This window comes from Candida tropicalis (genome assembly GCF_000006335.3).
Source record: "Candida tropicalis MYA-3404 genomic scaffold supercont3.9, whole genome shotgun sequence".
NCBI classification, from domain to species: domain Eukaryota; kingdom Fungi; phylum Ascomycota; class Pichiomycetes; order Serinales; family Debaryomycetaceae; genus Candida; species Candida tropicalis.
Genome location: NW_003020061.1, coordinates 320008 through 337042, shown reverse-complemented (window position 1 = coordinate 337042; position 17035 = coordinate 320008). Strand labels below are relative to the sequence as shown.

The window sequence follows — 17035 nt, the reverse complement described above, 5'->3', positions numbered from 1 at the left end:
TTTTAAAAGAAAAATTTTTCTTTCTTTTATGCCCAATATCCAATTATCCAATTATCCAATTACCTAACTTTTTAACTACCTAACTTCCTGACTACCTAACTACCTAATTTCTGTTTTGTATTTTAAGAATTTCACCTTGAAATTATTTGGCGATTCCTTTGCTTTTTGTTTTTGTATTACTTCTGTTAATTTTGTTAATTTTGCAGATATCCCAATTTCATTCTTATTCTTATTCTTCTTATAACCTAGCTACATGTTATAATAATAAGAATAATAATAAGAATAATAATAATAATAAGAATATAAAATATCATATATATATATAAAGTACTTTTTTAAAAACTTTCTTAATAATAATTTTCTTTTTTATTTTTATTTTTATTTTACATCTTCAACTTTCTTTCAAGAATAATATCTACTCACCAGGAAGAACAATAATTGTTTATTGTTTATTAGCCAGTAATTCATATCATCATCTTCACGTTAATCATCCCTATTCATCATTTTATACCCAAAAAAACGGGAAATAAACTCGACTGTGAATTTTAGTTTGAACCTGAAAGGAGAAAAAAAAAATTTATCAACTTATTCAAACATATTCATACAGACTACATCAAGATACATCAACAACCTGCCTTATTATTTATTCAATTGAAATTTCGTTCTATTTTAAATCATAATTGAATTATTTTTATTTGTTTCTCGAATTCTCGAATTGGCTCAAATATTATTCTTACAATTATTTATCAATTGTCAATTCAGTAATATAAATAATATCAGATCTTACCTTTTACATTATTATTCCTTTTCCCAACTTCTTACTTGATTACTATTATTATTTATTTATTTATTTACTTTGTTCAATCCTTCTGCTCAGCTCAGCTCAGGTCGTAAGTTATTATTTACTAAATTGGACTCACTTGAAATCTTCTGGAAATTCTGTATAAAGGCTTTTTCCTTTTTATTATTATCAACTCGAATTTTATTTCATTTATTATTTTATTTCGGGATCCAGATATCAACAGCAACAACAACAGCAGCAGCAACTATCAAACTACAACTTGATTACTATTTTATATTTATTGTACGATTATTATTCCTGTCATTTGGCCATCTCCCTTATTTGTTTATAATATCGCCAAAAATTTTACTTCGTTGATTCAAATTATATATAAAAATCTTCCCCAAAACATTTCAGTCAGATTTTTTTTTTATTTCATTTCATTTCAGTTTGGTTTCTTTAATATTTGTTGAAATATCATTGATCAAATTGTTTTATAGTATTCCTTTTGGGTTAACTTATTATTTGATTGCCACATCCTTGTTTTCGTACCCTGTTCAGATAATTCTACTACCTCATTTTCATTTTATCAACATCAACATCAACAGCTATATATGAGTTCATATTCTAATACTATCAACAGTAACGCTAACAATAATCCTTCAAATAATCCAAGTTCGAATAACTATCAGTTCCAACAACTCAAAGAAGATTTAATTTTTGATCCTCATCAAATGCTGATGTCAATTCCTCAACAAAGATTCTACAATCCAACTTTACTTCAACCTCAAAATCAAGCTGGTCAAGGATCTACTCCACAGCAACAGCAACCTTCACAGAATTCTCAGCCTCAACCTCAACCTCAACAACAACAGCAACAACAGCAGCCATACCTAATGAATGTCCCTCAAACTTATACTCAATCACAACCTCAACAATTGATGTATTCAATGCCCCCACTACAAGCTCAACAACAAGGCGGAGGTGCTGGTAATACTAATGGTTCAATGCCCCCTCCACCTCCTCATCATTCTTACCAGCAACAATCTCCCCAACAACAACAACAATTGCTGCAAATGCAACAATCTCAGACAAATAATAATTCCCAATTTTATGATTCTACGATACCAAATTATTTAATCATGGGTCAAGGAAGTGTAATACCAAATCAAACTACAAATCAACCAAATATATCCTATTATAATTATGCTCCTCCTATCCCTCCTCCAAATGTCCAACAACAGCAACCACTACAATCAATTCCACCACAGAAAACTCAAACAATCCCTCAACAACAATCTTTACCTCCACCACCTCAACGTACTGTTCGATCAAAACTGCAAACAAGTTTAAATTCAGGTAAAGGACGATCTAGGTCAAGTGTTGCAAGTAATAAAGGAACCAAGAAACAATCATCATCTCCATCATCAATACCAAATGGAGGTCCACCATTGAATAGTGTAATATATCCAAATTTCCCAGAACGAATGCAACAAATATTACCGCCCCCACCATTATCACGAGCGCCTGTTCGTCCAGATATGTCAATTAATTTAACATCTAAAAGAGCTAAAAGAAAATCCAAATTTACTCCCGAACAAGATGATTTAATTGTTGGATTAAAGAAAAAAGGGAAATCTTGGGTTGAAATTGCTGAAATTACTGGTGTTGGATCATATTTAGCTGCAAGAAATAGATATCAAGTTATTGTTGGACAACAAGGTAATAATAATTCAAGTGCCTGGGATAATAAAGATAAATTATTCTTACATCAATTATTGGATGCTGCGGAATTGGAAAAATGGAGATTTATTTGTTTAGAATTGAATAAATCAACCAATAAAAATTTCACAGATTATGAATGTCGTGAAATGATTAGGGAATTGTTTTTTAAGAATCCTGTTAGTTTTGGAGTTAATGAAGAAACTATAGCTGAAGCTCAAAGAGAAAAGAAATTAACTGAAAAGATTATTGATCAAAGAGAACAATCTCGTAAGAAACGTTCAAATAATCAACAACAGCATCAACATCAACATCAACACCAACATCAAGCTAGTTTACCATTTCAAGTTGATGCAAAATATATTGATCCACAATATAGAAATTATCAAACTTCACAATTTATGTCAAATAATACTTCAGCTACAAATAGTAATACATCAGGAGGTATTACTATAACCCCTCCTCAACAACAACATCATCACACTAATCAAGATCCGGCATTACCTCCACCTCCACAACCTATCCCACCATCATCTACAACTTCATTATCAATGCAACAACAAATATATAACAAACAATATTATTAATTTCCTTCACAAAACTAAAAACAAAACAAAACAAAACAAAACAAAAAAAGAGTAAAGCACAAAAAAAATCCTATATAGATTATACAATTCAAATAATTTACATCTATTTTTCTTCGTTTTCTTCTTGTTGTTGTTGATTTTGATTTAATTTACGATAGACAACATCTAATTTATCCTGAGGTGATTGATGTTTATCAGTTCTAGTACCAACTCTAATATCACTTTGAATTCTTAAAATTCCATGTTTATCATGTAATTCTTGATGAAATTGTCCAATTAAATCCATAACTTCATTCCAAGGTCCAGCAATTGTAGTACCTGCTGAATGTAAAGTTGTTTCTAAATGTGAATCTTGAGCTAATTTAGTAATTATAGCAACTTCATCTGAAACTGATGGGGTATTTTTACCAATCTTGATGGGAAAATAAGTTAGTTAATTGATTAAAATAAAGACGTGGATAGAGTGTTAAACGATTACATACTGGAATTAAACAAACATCAGCTAAACAATGTATGGTTACTGTCATCTTATTTAATAAATGTTTCTTGTAATTGGAATTGAAGGATTATATTTATATTGGTGAAGTGATTGTGTTGAGAATGAAAAGTCTTTCGTTTTGGTTTGTTCGATTTTTTTTTTTGTTTGATTCACCCCATTTTCGCACTACACACAAAAAGTTGAATAGCAACAACAAGATCGAGATGATTAATGCTGAATTACTAAAGGTTTTGTAATATATGCTTGATGAGTTGTAGGTGAGCAAGTTGGTGATAGTTCGTGATAGTTGATTTTAATAATTCTTGGGTTCATTTGAAGCTGTATTTAATTTGGATTAAATAATTCTTTTCGCCATATTCTTATCATAACATTTACAAGACCATAGTAAAGACTAGCCTTCTTTTTGAAATATCCTAAAGATGCTAGTGTTCCAATAAACATATGACTATTCAAACATACCTATAGATACCACTTGATGTGGTAATGTCGTTGTTCTGGGTATAATCACCAATGTTAAAGAAAGTCGTGCAACACTGCACAATTACTCTCTACTCCCGAACTATCCCTTATCTCCGCTACTTTTGGAAAACCGGGTAATCCACGACAACGTATAGAGGATATATGAAATGCATATCACCTATAATCTGAAATCCAATCTATGTTTGATTTTATAGACTGCTATGTGTTAAAAGGGTTCTTCCATACACAGTAAGATAAGTCAACATAGAATTTGGGTGTAAACTCCTGAAAAATGGTATTAACACGCAATATATTTTGTCCCGCATTGAATTATAATCAGAGACGACCCTTTAAAGTATCTAAAGAAAACCCTTTCTTCTTCTTATACATCTTTATATCTATATGGAAATAATATGTCAGTACTGTAAGTTTAAATGAAATAAATTTAAAACTTTGAATAATATACAATATACGGTTGTTTGAAAGAAGAATGCTTATAAAATATATTGGACATTCTATTTTCTTTTATTATTGTTACAAGTATAATGTACAATAATTATTATTCGATATTTATTATCAATATAATATAAACAAAGTTTTTTTTTTTATATATAATGATTAGGGTTAATTTTTTTTTATAAAAAGTACATTTGATAATAATATATACTGTTCAGTAATAATAAATAATAATGATAATAAGCAATTTATAAATTATACATTTATCATTACTTTTTAGCCTTTTACTTCAATTTTGATTTGTAATAATCTTGAGCTGCAATTGTATCGTTAAGAAAGGATAGTTAAAACAAAGTAATTATATAAGATATTCAACATATCTTGGGTTTCACTTCTAAAATGTACTATGTAATGATTAGTCATTACATAATTATTACCCCACGGCCCAAAGTGATGCGCAAAATCAATCGGTGGAATTAATCAGATTTATATTGTGTACCATTTTCTCTTCACTTCTCTACTCCTCTCTTCTCCTCCCATCCCACTATCCCCCACATTATTCATAGAAGATCAACAAGCACAATCCGAGTAATATTCCGAGCAGAACTTCGCCACTTCATTCTCATAGATACTTGTCCAATACGTTCTTGATTTTAGTCGTTTAACTAGTTGAGTAGAATTTTTTTTTTTTTTCTGATTTAAAGGAGAGAATTAGTGTTGATAATTATCACTTGGTCAATTTCGTCGACATCAATAACAACTACAAGTAAGACATGCCACAGTTCAAGGATAAAGAAGATTTTTGTAAACAAACTAATGTTAGACCCGAGAAAGATCAAGAATTAATTAAATTTGCCTATGAACACCTTGATCATTTACCCTTTGATAGGAATGATAAAGAGGCTTATGAAAATTATGAAAGAATGATAAGTGGTATGATTTATAATGATAGACAAAAAGATTTATTTGAAATTAGATGTAAATGTAGGGATTTCATGTTAGATTATGGTGATTTTAGAACTAGAAATTATAAAACTTTAGAAGATTATCAACTTGCTAAAACTAATCATTTAAAAAAATTCATTGGTCATGTTGGTGATGGTACATATATGGAATATCCCATTTATTTTGATTATGGATTTAATACTTATCTAGGAGAGAATTTCTATTCAAATTATAATTTAATAATTTTAGATGTTTCAATTGTTAAAATTGGTGATAATGTCATGTGTGGTCCAAATGTTTCAATTCTTACTCCTAGTCATCCAATTGATCCAACCTTAAGATATGAATATTTAGAAAATGCCCTACCTATCACCATTGGTAATGGTGTTTGGTTAGGTGGAGGCTGTACCATTCTTGGTGGTGTTACTGTTGGGGATGGTAGTGTGGTTGCTGCTGGTGCAGTTGTGAATAAAGATGTACCTCCAAATACTGTAGTTGCTGGAGTACCAGCAAAAGTGATCAAAACCATGGACCCAAGAGATCCAAATTTTGATATCCAAGCAGAATTGAAGAAATACGGCATGGATCATATTGCTTAGTAATTACATTAGTATGTACTGTATTAGTATGTACTGTATTAGTATGTACTGTATTAGAAATAACCACCTAATAAATGACAAACAACTCCGATACTTGTAAAGTGCACGACTTTTCCTTGATTTTCTTTTTTTTTTTTATTTGCCTTCAACCAAATTCTTTTTTTTGTCGAAAGAACAACCAAAGGAAAAAAAACGTCAATTGGAACCAACCGTTTATTATTCCCTTCCCCCCTTTTTTTCTTCTTTCTTGTTACGAAAGACAAAAGACAAACTACTACTAATACACATCTAAAGATGTCTGATAACATGCAAATAGATACTCCTTCTCCTCAAGAAATTGACGAAGGTTTATACTCTCGTCAATTGTATGTCTTGGGTAAAGAAGCTATGCTTAAAATGCAAAATGCCAATGTTTTAATCATTGGTCTCAATGGGTTGGGAATAGAAATTGCTAAGAATATTGCCCTTGCTGGTGTTAAATCATTGAGCTTATATGATCCAAATCCAGTTACTTTATCTGATTTATCAACTCAATTCTTTTTATCTGAATCTGATATTGGTCAACCAAAAGATGTTGCCAGTCGTGAAAAATTATCTGAATTGAATGCTTATGTCCCAATTAACATTGTCGATAATATTAATGAAGAAACTTTATTGAAATTCAAATGTATTGTATCAACAAATATAACATTGGAAGAACAAGTTAAAATTAACAACATAACCCATGCTAATGATATTGGTTACATAAATGCTGATATCAGAGGTTTATTTGGACAAATTTTTGTTGATTTTGGTGAAAAATTCACTGTTATTGACCAAACCGGTGAAGAACCATTGGGTGGAATTGTTTCAGATATTGAAAAAGACGGTACTGTTACTATGTTGGATGATAATAGACATGGTTTAGAAGACGGAGATTATGTTAAATTTGCTGAAATTCAAGGTATGCCAAAATTAAATGATGGTAACCCACACAAGATTGAAGTTTTGGGTCCATATGCTTTTAAGATTAAAATTGATGAAAGTTATGGTGAATATATCAGAGGTGGTTTATATACACAAGTTAAAGTACCAAAAGAAATTTCTTTTGAACCATTAACTAAACAATTGGCTAATCCAGAATATTTGATTTCAGATTTTGCTAAATTTGATAAACCAGCTCAATTGCATTTGGGTTTCCAAGCTTTACATGCTTTCAAGACTAGACACCAAGGTGAATTGCCAGCTCCATATAATGAAGAAGATGCCAATGAAGCATTTAGATATGCTGAAGAATTGGCTACTCAAAATCCATCAATCTTGGGTGAAGATAAACTTAATGAAGAATACCTTAAACAATTATTCTACCAAGCTCGTGGTGATATCCCAGGTGTTGTTGCCTTTTATGGTGGTTTAATTGCACAAGAAGTTTTGAAAAACTGTTCTGCTAAATTCACACCAATCAAACAATGGTTATATTTCGACTCATTGGAATCTTTACCATCAGAAAAGGAATTCCCAAGAAATGCTGAAACTACTAAACCAATTGGTTCCAGATATGATGGACAAATTGCTGTTTTCGGTAAGAAATTCCAAGAAGCCATTGCCAATTTGAAAGTGTTTTTGGTTGGTTCCGGTGCCATTGGTTGTGAAATGTTGAAAAACTGGGCCATGATGGGATTGGGTTCTGGTCCAGAAGGTAAGATTTACATTACTGATAATGATTCTATTGAAAAATCTAATTTGAATCGTCAATTCTTGTTTAGACCAAAGGATGTTGGTAAAAATAAATCTGATGTTGCTGCTCTTGCGGTTCAAGCCATGAACCCAGACTTGACTGGTAAAATTGATTCTAAATTGGATAAGGTTGGACCAGAAACTGAAGATATTTTCAATGATGATTTCTGGACTCAATTAAACATTGTTGTTAATGCTTTAGATAATGTTGAAGCCAGAACTTATGTGGACCGTCGTTGTGTCTTTTACAAAAAACCATTATTGGAATCTGGTACTTTGGGTACCAAGGGTAACACTCAGGTTGTTATTCCAAACTTGACTGAATCATATTCGTCTTCTCAAGATCCACCAGAAAAATCTATTCCATTGTGTACTTTAAGATCTTTCCCAAACAAGATTGACCACACTATTGCTTGGGCCAAATCTTTGTTCCAAGGATATTTTGCTGATTCTCCAGAAAGTGTCAACTTGTACTTGAGTCAACCAAACTATGTTGAACAAACTTTGAAACAAAACCCAGATATTAAAGGTACTTTGGAAAACATTTCCGACTATTTGAACAAACGTCCATACACTTTTGATGAGTGTATTAAATGGGCTAGACAAGAATTTGAAGTTAAATTCAACCATGATATCAAACAATTATTGTACAATTTCCCACCTGACGCTAAAACTTCTACTGGTGCTCCATTCTGGTCTGGACCAAAGAGAGCTCCAAAACCATTGGAATTTGACATTAACAACAAAGATCATTTTGATTTTATTGTCGGTGGTGCCAACTTGTTGGCATTTATCTATGGATTAAAAGAACAAAAGACTACTTTGGAAGATTACAAGAAAGTATTGGATTCCATTGAAGTCAAACCATTCCAACCAAAATCTGGAGTTGAAATTGCTGCTACCGATGCTGAAGCTGAAGAACAAGCAAATAAACTTTCTGGATCCATTGATGACGAAGAAATCAGAAAGATTGCTGCTGGTTTGCCAGAACCAAGTACTTTAGCAGGTTACAGATTGAGTCCAATTGAATTTGAAAAAGATGATGATACCAATCATCATATTGAATTCATTACTGCTGCTTCTAACTGTAGAGCTTTGAACTATGGTATTGAAACTGCTGATGCTCACAAGACTAAATTCATTGCCGGTAAGATTATCCCAGCTATTGCCACCACCACAGCATTAGTTACTGGTTTAGTTTGTTTGGAATTGTACAAAGTTGTTGACAAGAAAGATGATATTGAACAATACAAGAATGGTTTTATCAATTTGGCATTACCATTTATTGGATTTTCCGAACCTATTAAATCACCAGAAGGTAAATATAACGATAAGAAATTTGACCAAATTTGGGATAGATTTGAACTTAATGGAGATATTACATTACAAGAGTTATTAGATCATTTTGAAAATGAAGAAGGTTTATCTATAACTATGTTATCTTATGGAGTTTCCCTTTTGTATGCTTCATTTTTCCCACCAAAGAAAGTTAAAGATAGATTAACCATGAATTTAACTAAATTGATTAAAGAAGTTAGTAAAAAAGATGTTCCTGGTCATGCTAAACATTTAATTTTTGAAGTTTGTTGTGATGATAAAGAAGGTGAAGATGTTGAAGTACCATACATTTGTGTTAAATTATAAATACCACACAGAGAGAATACATGTATAAGTGGAGTGTATTAATTTTTTGATTGATTGTTTGATTGTTTTATATTAGATAATGTATATACACACCTTACAATTATAAGAAAATATCTGGAGATTTTGTAATTTCAGATAATTCTCCTTTACTTGATATCAATTGTAAATAAGATCCTTGTTCAACTAGTTTTCCATTTTTCAAAACAATTAAATTATCAGCAATTCTCATCATTTCTTTATCATGAGTAATGAACAATATTGTAAATTTCCCATTTAATGATTCAATTAATTTAATGATTTGTTTAGAATTTATTGGATCTAAATTTGAAGTACATTCATCAAATATAAGAATTTTAGGATTTCTTAATATTGCTCGAGCAATTGAAAGTCTTTGTAATTGTCCACCAGAAACCAACGAGTTTGAGCCTTCTCCAATACATGTTTGGATTCCTTCAGGTAAAGATACAATAAATTCATACATATTAACTAATTTTAAAACATTAGTAACTTCTTGCTCTGATACAATTCTAATTGGATTCATCCCATAAAGCAAATTATCATAAATTGATCCATCAAAGAATTTTGGAAATTGTGGTACTATACCAATTGTTTCTCGTAACCAATCAATATCAATTTGTGATATATCTTCATTAAACAATTTAACTGATTTGGCACCATAAAGACGAAGTAATATGGAAATGATAGTTGATTTACCAGATCCTGATTCTCCAACTAATCCAACAGTTTCATTAATATTAATATCAAACGTAACATTCTTTAGTTTAGGTTCAAGTAGATCACTTGGATATGCGAAAGTTACATTATTAAAGGAAATAGCTTTATCTGATGGTCTTGGTATGATTTTACCTTCAGTTTCCACTTTTGATATTGGTGTACTTTCTAATAGTTTCACAACAAATGTACCTGCTCTTTGTCCACGGGCAATATCTGGTAAATGGTTAATTAACAGGGAAGCATTTGAAATTGTAAATGTCAATAATGTTATAACTTCCAACAACTGAAAGTAAGAATATTGAAACTTGCCAGCCAATTGCATACCGTAAAATAAAATTATCCCCTGAGAAATAGCACTACACAAGTCAGAAATAGCAAATCCAATACCTGTTTGAAAAGCTCTATAAGTACCAACTGATTTTAAACCAACTAAAGCTTCATCATATGATTCTTTAAAATACCGATTCATATGAAATAACCTGATGGTTTTAATAGATGTCATTGTTTGGTGAATCTGAGTTTCAACATCAACAACGCTTGTCTTGTACTTGTTTTCAGCGATTTCCAATATTATGCCATAAGCACATGTTACGAGCAAAACAAGTGGTACAAATGCAATACCAACTAGTGCCAATTTCCATCCAGTAACAATTGACCAAATAACCCCAATCAATACCATGGTAACTAATGTAGTAACCAATGAAATGTATTGTGAAACCAAGCTACGCAAATCTCTAGTATCATTCATTAACAAGGTGGTGATTTCAGCTGGTTCTAACTTTGAATTGAAATAAGACATATCTTGATTATTAATCTTATCAAATGACATTTGACGCAATGAAACAATCCAATTTTCACTACAATACTGTAGTATAAACTCAGAAAGATAAGTTGAAATACCAGTGAAACCAGCAATAGACAATGAAATGCACGACCAAACTACGATTTTGCTTGTTACATTCACACCAATAGATGCTTCCATTGATATAGCTAATAATTTAGAGAAACAATATGAAAATATAGGATTAGCCGCACCTTCAAGTAAAGATATCAACACCCCCAATGCTAACAACCATTTCCTGGTTATAGACGAACTGCAATACTTCAAAATAGCAATAACACCCATGAGTTTTTCTTCTTCTTTATCCTCATCAATCGATGCTGATTCCAAATCTTTTAGGATATATGGGTTGGTTTTGTAGTCATAGTTAGTATGAGCTTTTTCTTTTGTCACTTCTGGTTCTTTCACTTCTTCATATGCTTGCGCTTTGTAACTAGTAACAACCTCATCGTTTTTAAATTTGATAAATTCACCTTGATCTTTTACATTACCATGTTCCATAATGATAACAAAATCATCATCTTCAATATTATCATATTCATGAGTGATGAAAATGGTAGTTTTACCATTTCTCCATTTTTTGATTCTTTGAAATAAAACTTGTTTATTTTGATTGTCCAAGGCACTAAAACTTTCATCCATGATTAAAACAGGTGAATCTTTCAAGTATGCTCTTGCAATGGAAATTCTTTGTTGTTGGCCACCAGATAACGACAGACCAGAAACTTTCATATCCAAATCCAAATCCAGCAACAAAGAAAACTTGGCAGCCTTTTCAACTAAATGTCTCGGAATGTCTTCTAAAGTGTCATAGTCATCAATTACTCCAAGTGCAATATTTTCCAATATAGTCTTGTTGTTGAACATTACTGGGTTTTGCTGAAGTAATGTAATATTTTGAGCAATATATTTGGGGTCCAAATACTGTATAGGAATACCATCAATCCGAACTGCACCGCCAATAGTGGGATATAAATTCATTATTATCAACGGAATTGTAGATTTACCAGCACCGGATTTACCAATTATATAATTGAACCTGTTCTGTTGTATTTTAAACGTTACACCTTTTAGAATAATTTCATCACGGGATGGATATTTAAATGTGACATTATCAAATTCAATATTATCAACCGAATACGATGGATAGCATGTGGCTAATTGAGGTTCTTCCTCAGTTTGTAAATATTTCGCAATTTTACCCGCAGCAGCATGGGATGTGTTCAAAACAGCTAACAATGACGTTACTCCAGAAATAGTTTGGCCAAGCATCAAAGTTGAACTAAAAGTCGTAAACAATTGTCCAATTGTAACTCTACCTTTTTGCATTAAGTAAACACCAAACCAAAAACCTTGAACAAACATCATCAATGTCAAGAATTTCAAAACACCAGAATTGGCTGCAATAGCATTGGCAACTTTGTAATAGCTTTTAGCAGATGTATTAACAATATGGTTGAACTTACTCAATTCGATGTACTTACCATTGAATATCCTCACAGAAATAGGGTTCACTAAACACCAGTCCAAAATTTTACTTGCCTGCGACGTGTATTCGTTTTCTTGTTCTTGTGCTTTGTAAGTCAATTTACCAAAATACCAACCGACAACAGCCATAACAGGAGCGCTTGCCATAACAATTAAAGTAATTTGCCAAGATTGATAAAATGACATGATAATCAATGATATTACCAAACCACATGTCTGGACAATATTAGCCATAATTTCACCATTACCAGATCTTAACTCTTCAATACATCTATTAACTTGAGTCATTTCTCCCATTAAATTAGTATTTAAATCATACCATGATGTAGGTTCTTTCAAAATTTTATCAAATATCTCTTCACGGGCCCTGTGTTGTTGGATTTCACCAAATTTCAACCAAATAAACATACCCATCCAAACAAGAATCAATTTTGCACCACCAACACCAATTAAAACACCACACAACCTACCAATTTGATTAATAAATAAATGATAAGATGATCCGTTAATGTAAAATTCAGACAATTGTCCCATAATTTTCCCATATACATAAGTATTAATTGGTGTTGCTGCAGCTGAAGCAGCCATTAATAATACACCCAATATAATTATTGGCCAATCTTTGGATAATTCAACAAACATAAACACATTTTTAGAAACATCAACTTCCAAATTGTCAGCATCTGTTTCTGGAAAGGGTTCTTTTTCGTCAATTTCTGCCTTCATCTTTTTGTAAGTATAATTAGTTTAACAGACAATAAGGAAGAGAACAAAGAAAAAAAAATTCCTGAACTTCAGACAAGTTTCATGATAATTAGAACATTATATAGCTTAATCATAGATTAAGCTTTCAATGGCAAAACAAGGGATGTCATGATGAAACATACTATTTAGTTTCATACTATATAGCATCCCTTGAATGGGAAGGAAGCCCTTGCTGATACCTCAAATGTATGGGTTGCAAAAAGAGAAAAAAGACAATACAACGCTAATATGTTTTTTTTTTTCACTGTTGGCAAAGTTTTGTGAGGAATTACTCTTTTGAGCATCGACAATGAATGAACAAAATACTCTCCCTGACTAATGTAATGTACATTTTAATAACTCTTCTATCTACGGTGATAATAATTGTTCTAAATTTTCAACTTTATTTTCTTCAGCTTGTAATCTGGTAATGGTCTCTTCTTGTTCTTTGATGGTCTTTTCTAATTCACGAAGTTTATTAATTTCATGTACTTGGAAATTGCCAATAATGTAATAATTCAAGAATAAACACCCCACACCAAAAAGACCCACTATAGAAATACTCTTGTGACTTATTGTGTTGAAAAAAGAGTTAATTATTTCACCTAGTATCTCACTGGTAATTTTCGAACGACTGATTAATGTAGGATCTTGATTTTGACACTTTTCCAAAAAATTACAGTCAGCTTCAATTGCTGGTGGTCTATTTGGTGAATCACATTTATTTAACAAATATTGTTTCAGGCATTGGGAAATTTCATCTAGTAATTGAATAGTATAGGATTGAATTTTGAAATTGATATCTGTTTTAAGTGCTGAATATGTTATGTAAATCGCATATAAAAACATTGCAATAACAATCAAGTTAAAAAACAATTGAAAGTATAAGGTCAAAGTATAAGGAGTCATTGGATCTAGAAATACATTATAATGCGATGAAACTGATGAATGAGCCTTGGGTTGCTCTGGTTGTGATGGCAGAATGACAATTTCCTCTGAATTCTTCTTTTGTTTCAGTGGTGAAAACATAGTATAAGCAACATTAACTGGATTCAATTTACCGCTTTCTTTACTTGCCATTTTTAGTTCAGGATGGGTATTTATAATTGAGTCTAATTCTTCTTCTTCTGTTGTAGAAAGGTCATTGGGATTTTGCTCAATTGTTATCTCGTTGACTGTTATGTATTCAGCTGTAGTTTCCCTTGACCTTATAGGTGTTGACACCAGGGTGATTCCTGAAGGTGATATCTCTGAATATTCTTTATTCTCCATAATATGTGATTGCTTGATGTTATAGAATGTCAAAGAAGTTACTGTACTCAATTTTTTTTTTCTTATGTGTGTTTGTGTGAGTAAGACCCTAAAAATTTTCTTTTTGGTGATAGTTCTGTTGGCAGATAGATGTGTTTGTTGGATCAATGGGGTGAATATGACTAAAGATGTGAAAAGAAAAATTACCAAACCAAAGAGATCCACTAAAAACCAGTTAGTCCTTCCGTTTTTGAAACCTTCGTTGAGTAACAAATTACACGTGTTATTTATAGGATTTAATGCTGGAGAGAAATCAGCTTTAAAGCAGCATCGATATGCACATCACACAAACCAGTTCTGGAAATTATTTAATGAGAGCAATTTACTAGAAAAAGTAACAACATCACAGAACATCACAAAAGATGATACACTAGAGAAATTACTACTGCATGGTTGCAAAGCAGTTCATGATTATCATTTAGTTAATTATGGTATTGGATTCACTAGTCTTGTTGAAAGATCTACCAAAAATACTCTGGAGCTAGGAATAACTGAAAAATTAGAAAGTGTACCACGGTTGCTTAAGGAATGGAATGAATCAAATGCTGTTGAAATTGTAATATTAGGAAAAGGCATATGGGATGTTATCGTGACGTTCTTTAGTCGAAAGCTAAACGTTAAATTCAAATTAAATGCTATAGAGTTTAAATGGGGAGAGGTGGGTAAAACTCATGAACATGAAATTTATAATTTGATACTTGATTCTATACATGATTGTATTCCCAAATCAAGTAAGATACATGTATTCCCAGACACTTCAGGATTAGTGCGTCATTTTAAATATGAAGATAAACTAGATTTATGGAAAGATTTTGTACATAGACTATAAATAGACGTTGACATATCATTTGATGAAGACGGCGCGAGCCCTGTGAGTTGGTGTTTGTTCAATCAACCCATGAAAAGTCATCGCGAGCATGAAATTGAAATACAACCTGAAAACTTTCTCCTTCTTCTACAATAGCTCCAGGTTCTATCAACTATGGGAGAAGTGATTAGTTTATCATTTGGACAGGATTCCAATCATATTATAACCCATCTATACAACGCTCAAGAGTCACTAATTCCGTATACACCTGATGCTATAGTTAAACACGATTTACAAGTATTTTTATCAAGATTTAAATCATCTACCTCTACGTCAACTTCATATTCACCAAGAGCTTTAATATATGATCTACGTAATGGATTAGGATCATTAAACAAATATGAATATCATGAATCAATTCCACAATTGAATCTACCTATATTGAATGATCGAAGACCACCTAGTAAAAATGAGTATCAATTAAAATTAGATCAAGGAGTCACTGATGGATCATTGTTAAATACTCAAAATACTACATATTGGACAGATTATAATAAATTGATATATAATCCAAAATCTTTAAATACACTAACAAATTTTATTCAATCTCCTAATTCCAAAGGTCACCATTATAATTTTGATAAATTAAAATTTGACTTCTTTAATATTGGACAGGAAGAATTTAAAGAGAATAATAATGAGGATGACGATAAATTAATAGAAGATTTTAGATATTTCTTAGAGAAAACAGATGTTTTACAAGGACTACAATTGTTTACAAATATAGATGATGCATGGGGTGGTTTCACTAGTGATATGGTATTACATTTAATTGATGAATATTTCAATAATAATAATAAAATGAATTTATGGATTTATGGTATTCTTGATCACACTCAAGGAAATACCATTAAAAATAAAGTATCAAGGATTAAGACATTGGTGGAATTAACTAAACAACTGAGTTTAATGTTTCCAATGGATTTAAACAATTTAAAACAGAATTCTTTGTTGACAGAAAAATTTGATGAAATTTCTTGGTGGCATAAGTCAAGTATACCAGCCATGTTTATTAATTCAATTTGGGGATTGAATAATCAACAAGAAGGTCAAATTAATATGTCACATTTACAAAGTAATATCCTGAAATATAATGATAATCGTAAAATAATAAATGAAATTAAAATTGTTGGAGAAAATGAATCAAACAATAGTGATATGATTATGCAAGATATTGATATTACAAAATTTGATTTCAGTACTTTGGGAAATAAAACAAAATCAGAAGAAATCAATTTAGGTGTTTCGAAATCAACCAATCCAAGAAACTTTGTAAAGAATTATATCAGATCTAATAAACTTGAGATTGATGAAGAAGAAGAAGAAGAAGACACATATGAGTATGTCAACCCATATATTAACATTATACTCGATGTTGATACATTCCCAGTGGATATATTATCTTCAGGAAAGAAGACAAAGTTTTATGCTGAATTCAATATGCACGAGGGATTGAAGACATATCTTAAACCATATGAGAAACTTATTTACAACATCCGTAATCAATTTGAGGATATAGTCGAAGATAAAAACGAGTTGTTAGAAGATTTGAGTAACATTATTCAAGAATACTCATATGGTTACGAATCTGATGAAGATTACGAATAATTGTATTATTTTTTTTTTTTATTTACAAAATT

The 17035-nt window shown here is 31.2% G+C and overlaps 7 protein-coding genes across 7 annotated transcripts; 5 read left to right on the top strand and 2 right to left on the bottom strand. All coding sequences in view use genetic code 12, as the record gives it.

Moving 5' to 3' along the window:
• Positions 1 to 1395: 1395 nt before the first annotated feature.
• AAF1 (C2H2-type transcription factor AAF1) lies at positions 1396 to 3090 on the top strand (the record flags this gene model as incomplete). The annotated part of the gene is made up of 1 exon (XM_002551373.1): positions 1396 to 3090. One exon carries the CDS (start codon positions 1396 to 1398, stop codon positions 3088 to 3090), a length of 1695 nt encoding a protein of 564 aa, XP_002551419.1.
• Positions 3091 to 5277: 2187 nt separating this feature from the next.
• Positions 5278 to 6048, top strand: CTRG_05716 (acetyltransferase; the record flags this gene model as incomplete). The annotated part of the gene is made up of 1 exon (XM_002551372.1): positions 5278 to 6048. The coding sequence occupies one exon, from the start codon at positions 5278 to 5280 to the stop codon at positions 6046 to 6048; it is 771 nt and encodes a 256-aa protein (XP_002551418.1).
• A 294-nt stretch (positions 6049 to 6342) lies between these two features.
• UBA1 (E1 ubiquitin-activating protein) lies at positions 6343 to 9408 on the top strand (the record flags this gene model as incomplete). The annotated part of the gene is made up of 1 exon (XM_002551371.1): positions 6343 to 9408. One exon carries the CDS (start codon positions 6343 to 6345, stop codon positions 9406 to 9408), a length of 3066 nt encoding a protein of 1021 aa, XP_002551417.1.
• Positions 9409 to 9508: 100 nt separating this feature from the next.
• HST6 (ATP-binding cassette alpha-factor transporter) lies at positions 9509 to 13198 on the bottom strand (the record flags this gene model as incomplete). Its single annotated transcript, XM_002551370.1, has 1 exon — positions 9509 to 13198. The coding sequence occupies one exon, from the start codon at positions 13196 to 13198 to the stop codon at positions 9509 to 9511; it is 3690 nt and encodes a 1229-aa protein (XP_002551416.1).
• A 387-nt stretch (positions 13199 to 13585) lies between these two features.
• On the bottom strand, positions 13586 to 14488 carry CTRG_05713 (uncharacterized protein; the record flags this gene model as incomplete). Its single annotated transcript, XM_002551369.1, has 1 exon — positions 13586 to 14488. One exon carries the CDS (start codon positions 14486 to 14488, stop codon positions 13586 to 13588), a length of 903 nt encoding a protein of 300 aa, XP_002551415.1.
• A 64-nt stretch (positions 14489 to 14552) lies between these two features.
• CTRG_05712 (mismatch-specific DNA-glycosylase) lies at positions 14553 to 15356 on the top strand (the record flags this gene model as incomplete). Its single annotated transcript, XM_002551368.1, has 1 exon — positions 14553 to 15356. The coding sequence occupies one exon, from the start codon at positions 14553 to 14555 to the stop codon at positions 15354 to 15356; it is 804 nt and encodes a 267-aa protein (XP_002551414.1).
• Positions 15357 to 15509: 153 nt separating this feature from the next.
• Positions 15510 to 17003, top strand: CTRG_05711 (uncharacterized protein; the record flags this gene model as incomplete). The annotated part of the gene is made up of 1 exon (XM_002551367.1): positions 15510 to 17003. One exon carries the CDS (start codon positions 15510 to 15512, stop codon positions 17001 to 17003), a length of 1494 nt encoding a protein of 497 aa, XP_002551413.1.
• Positions 17004 to 17035: the final 32 nt, after the last annotated feature.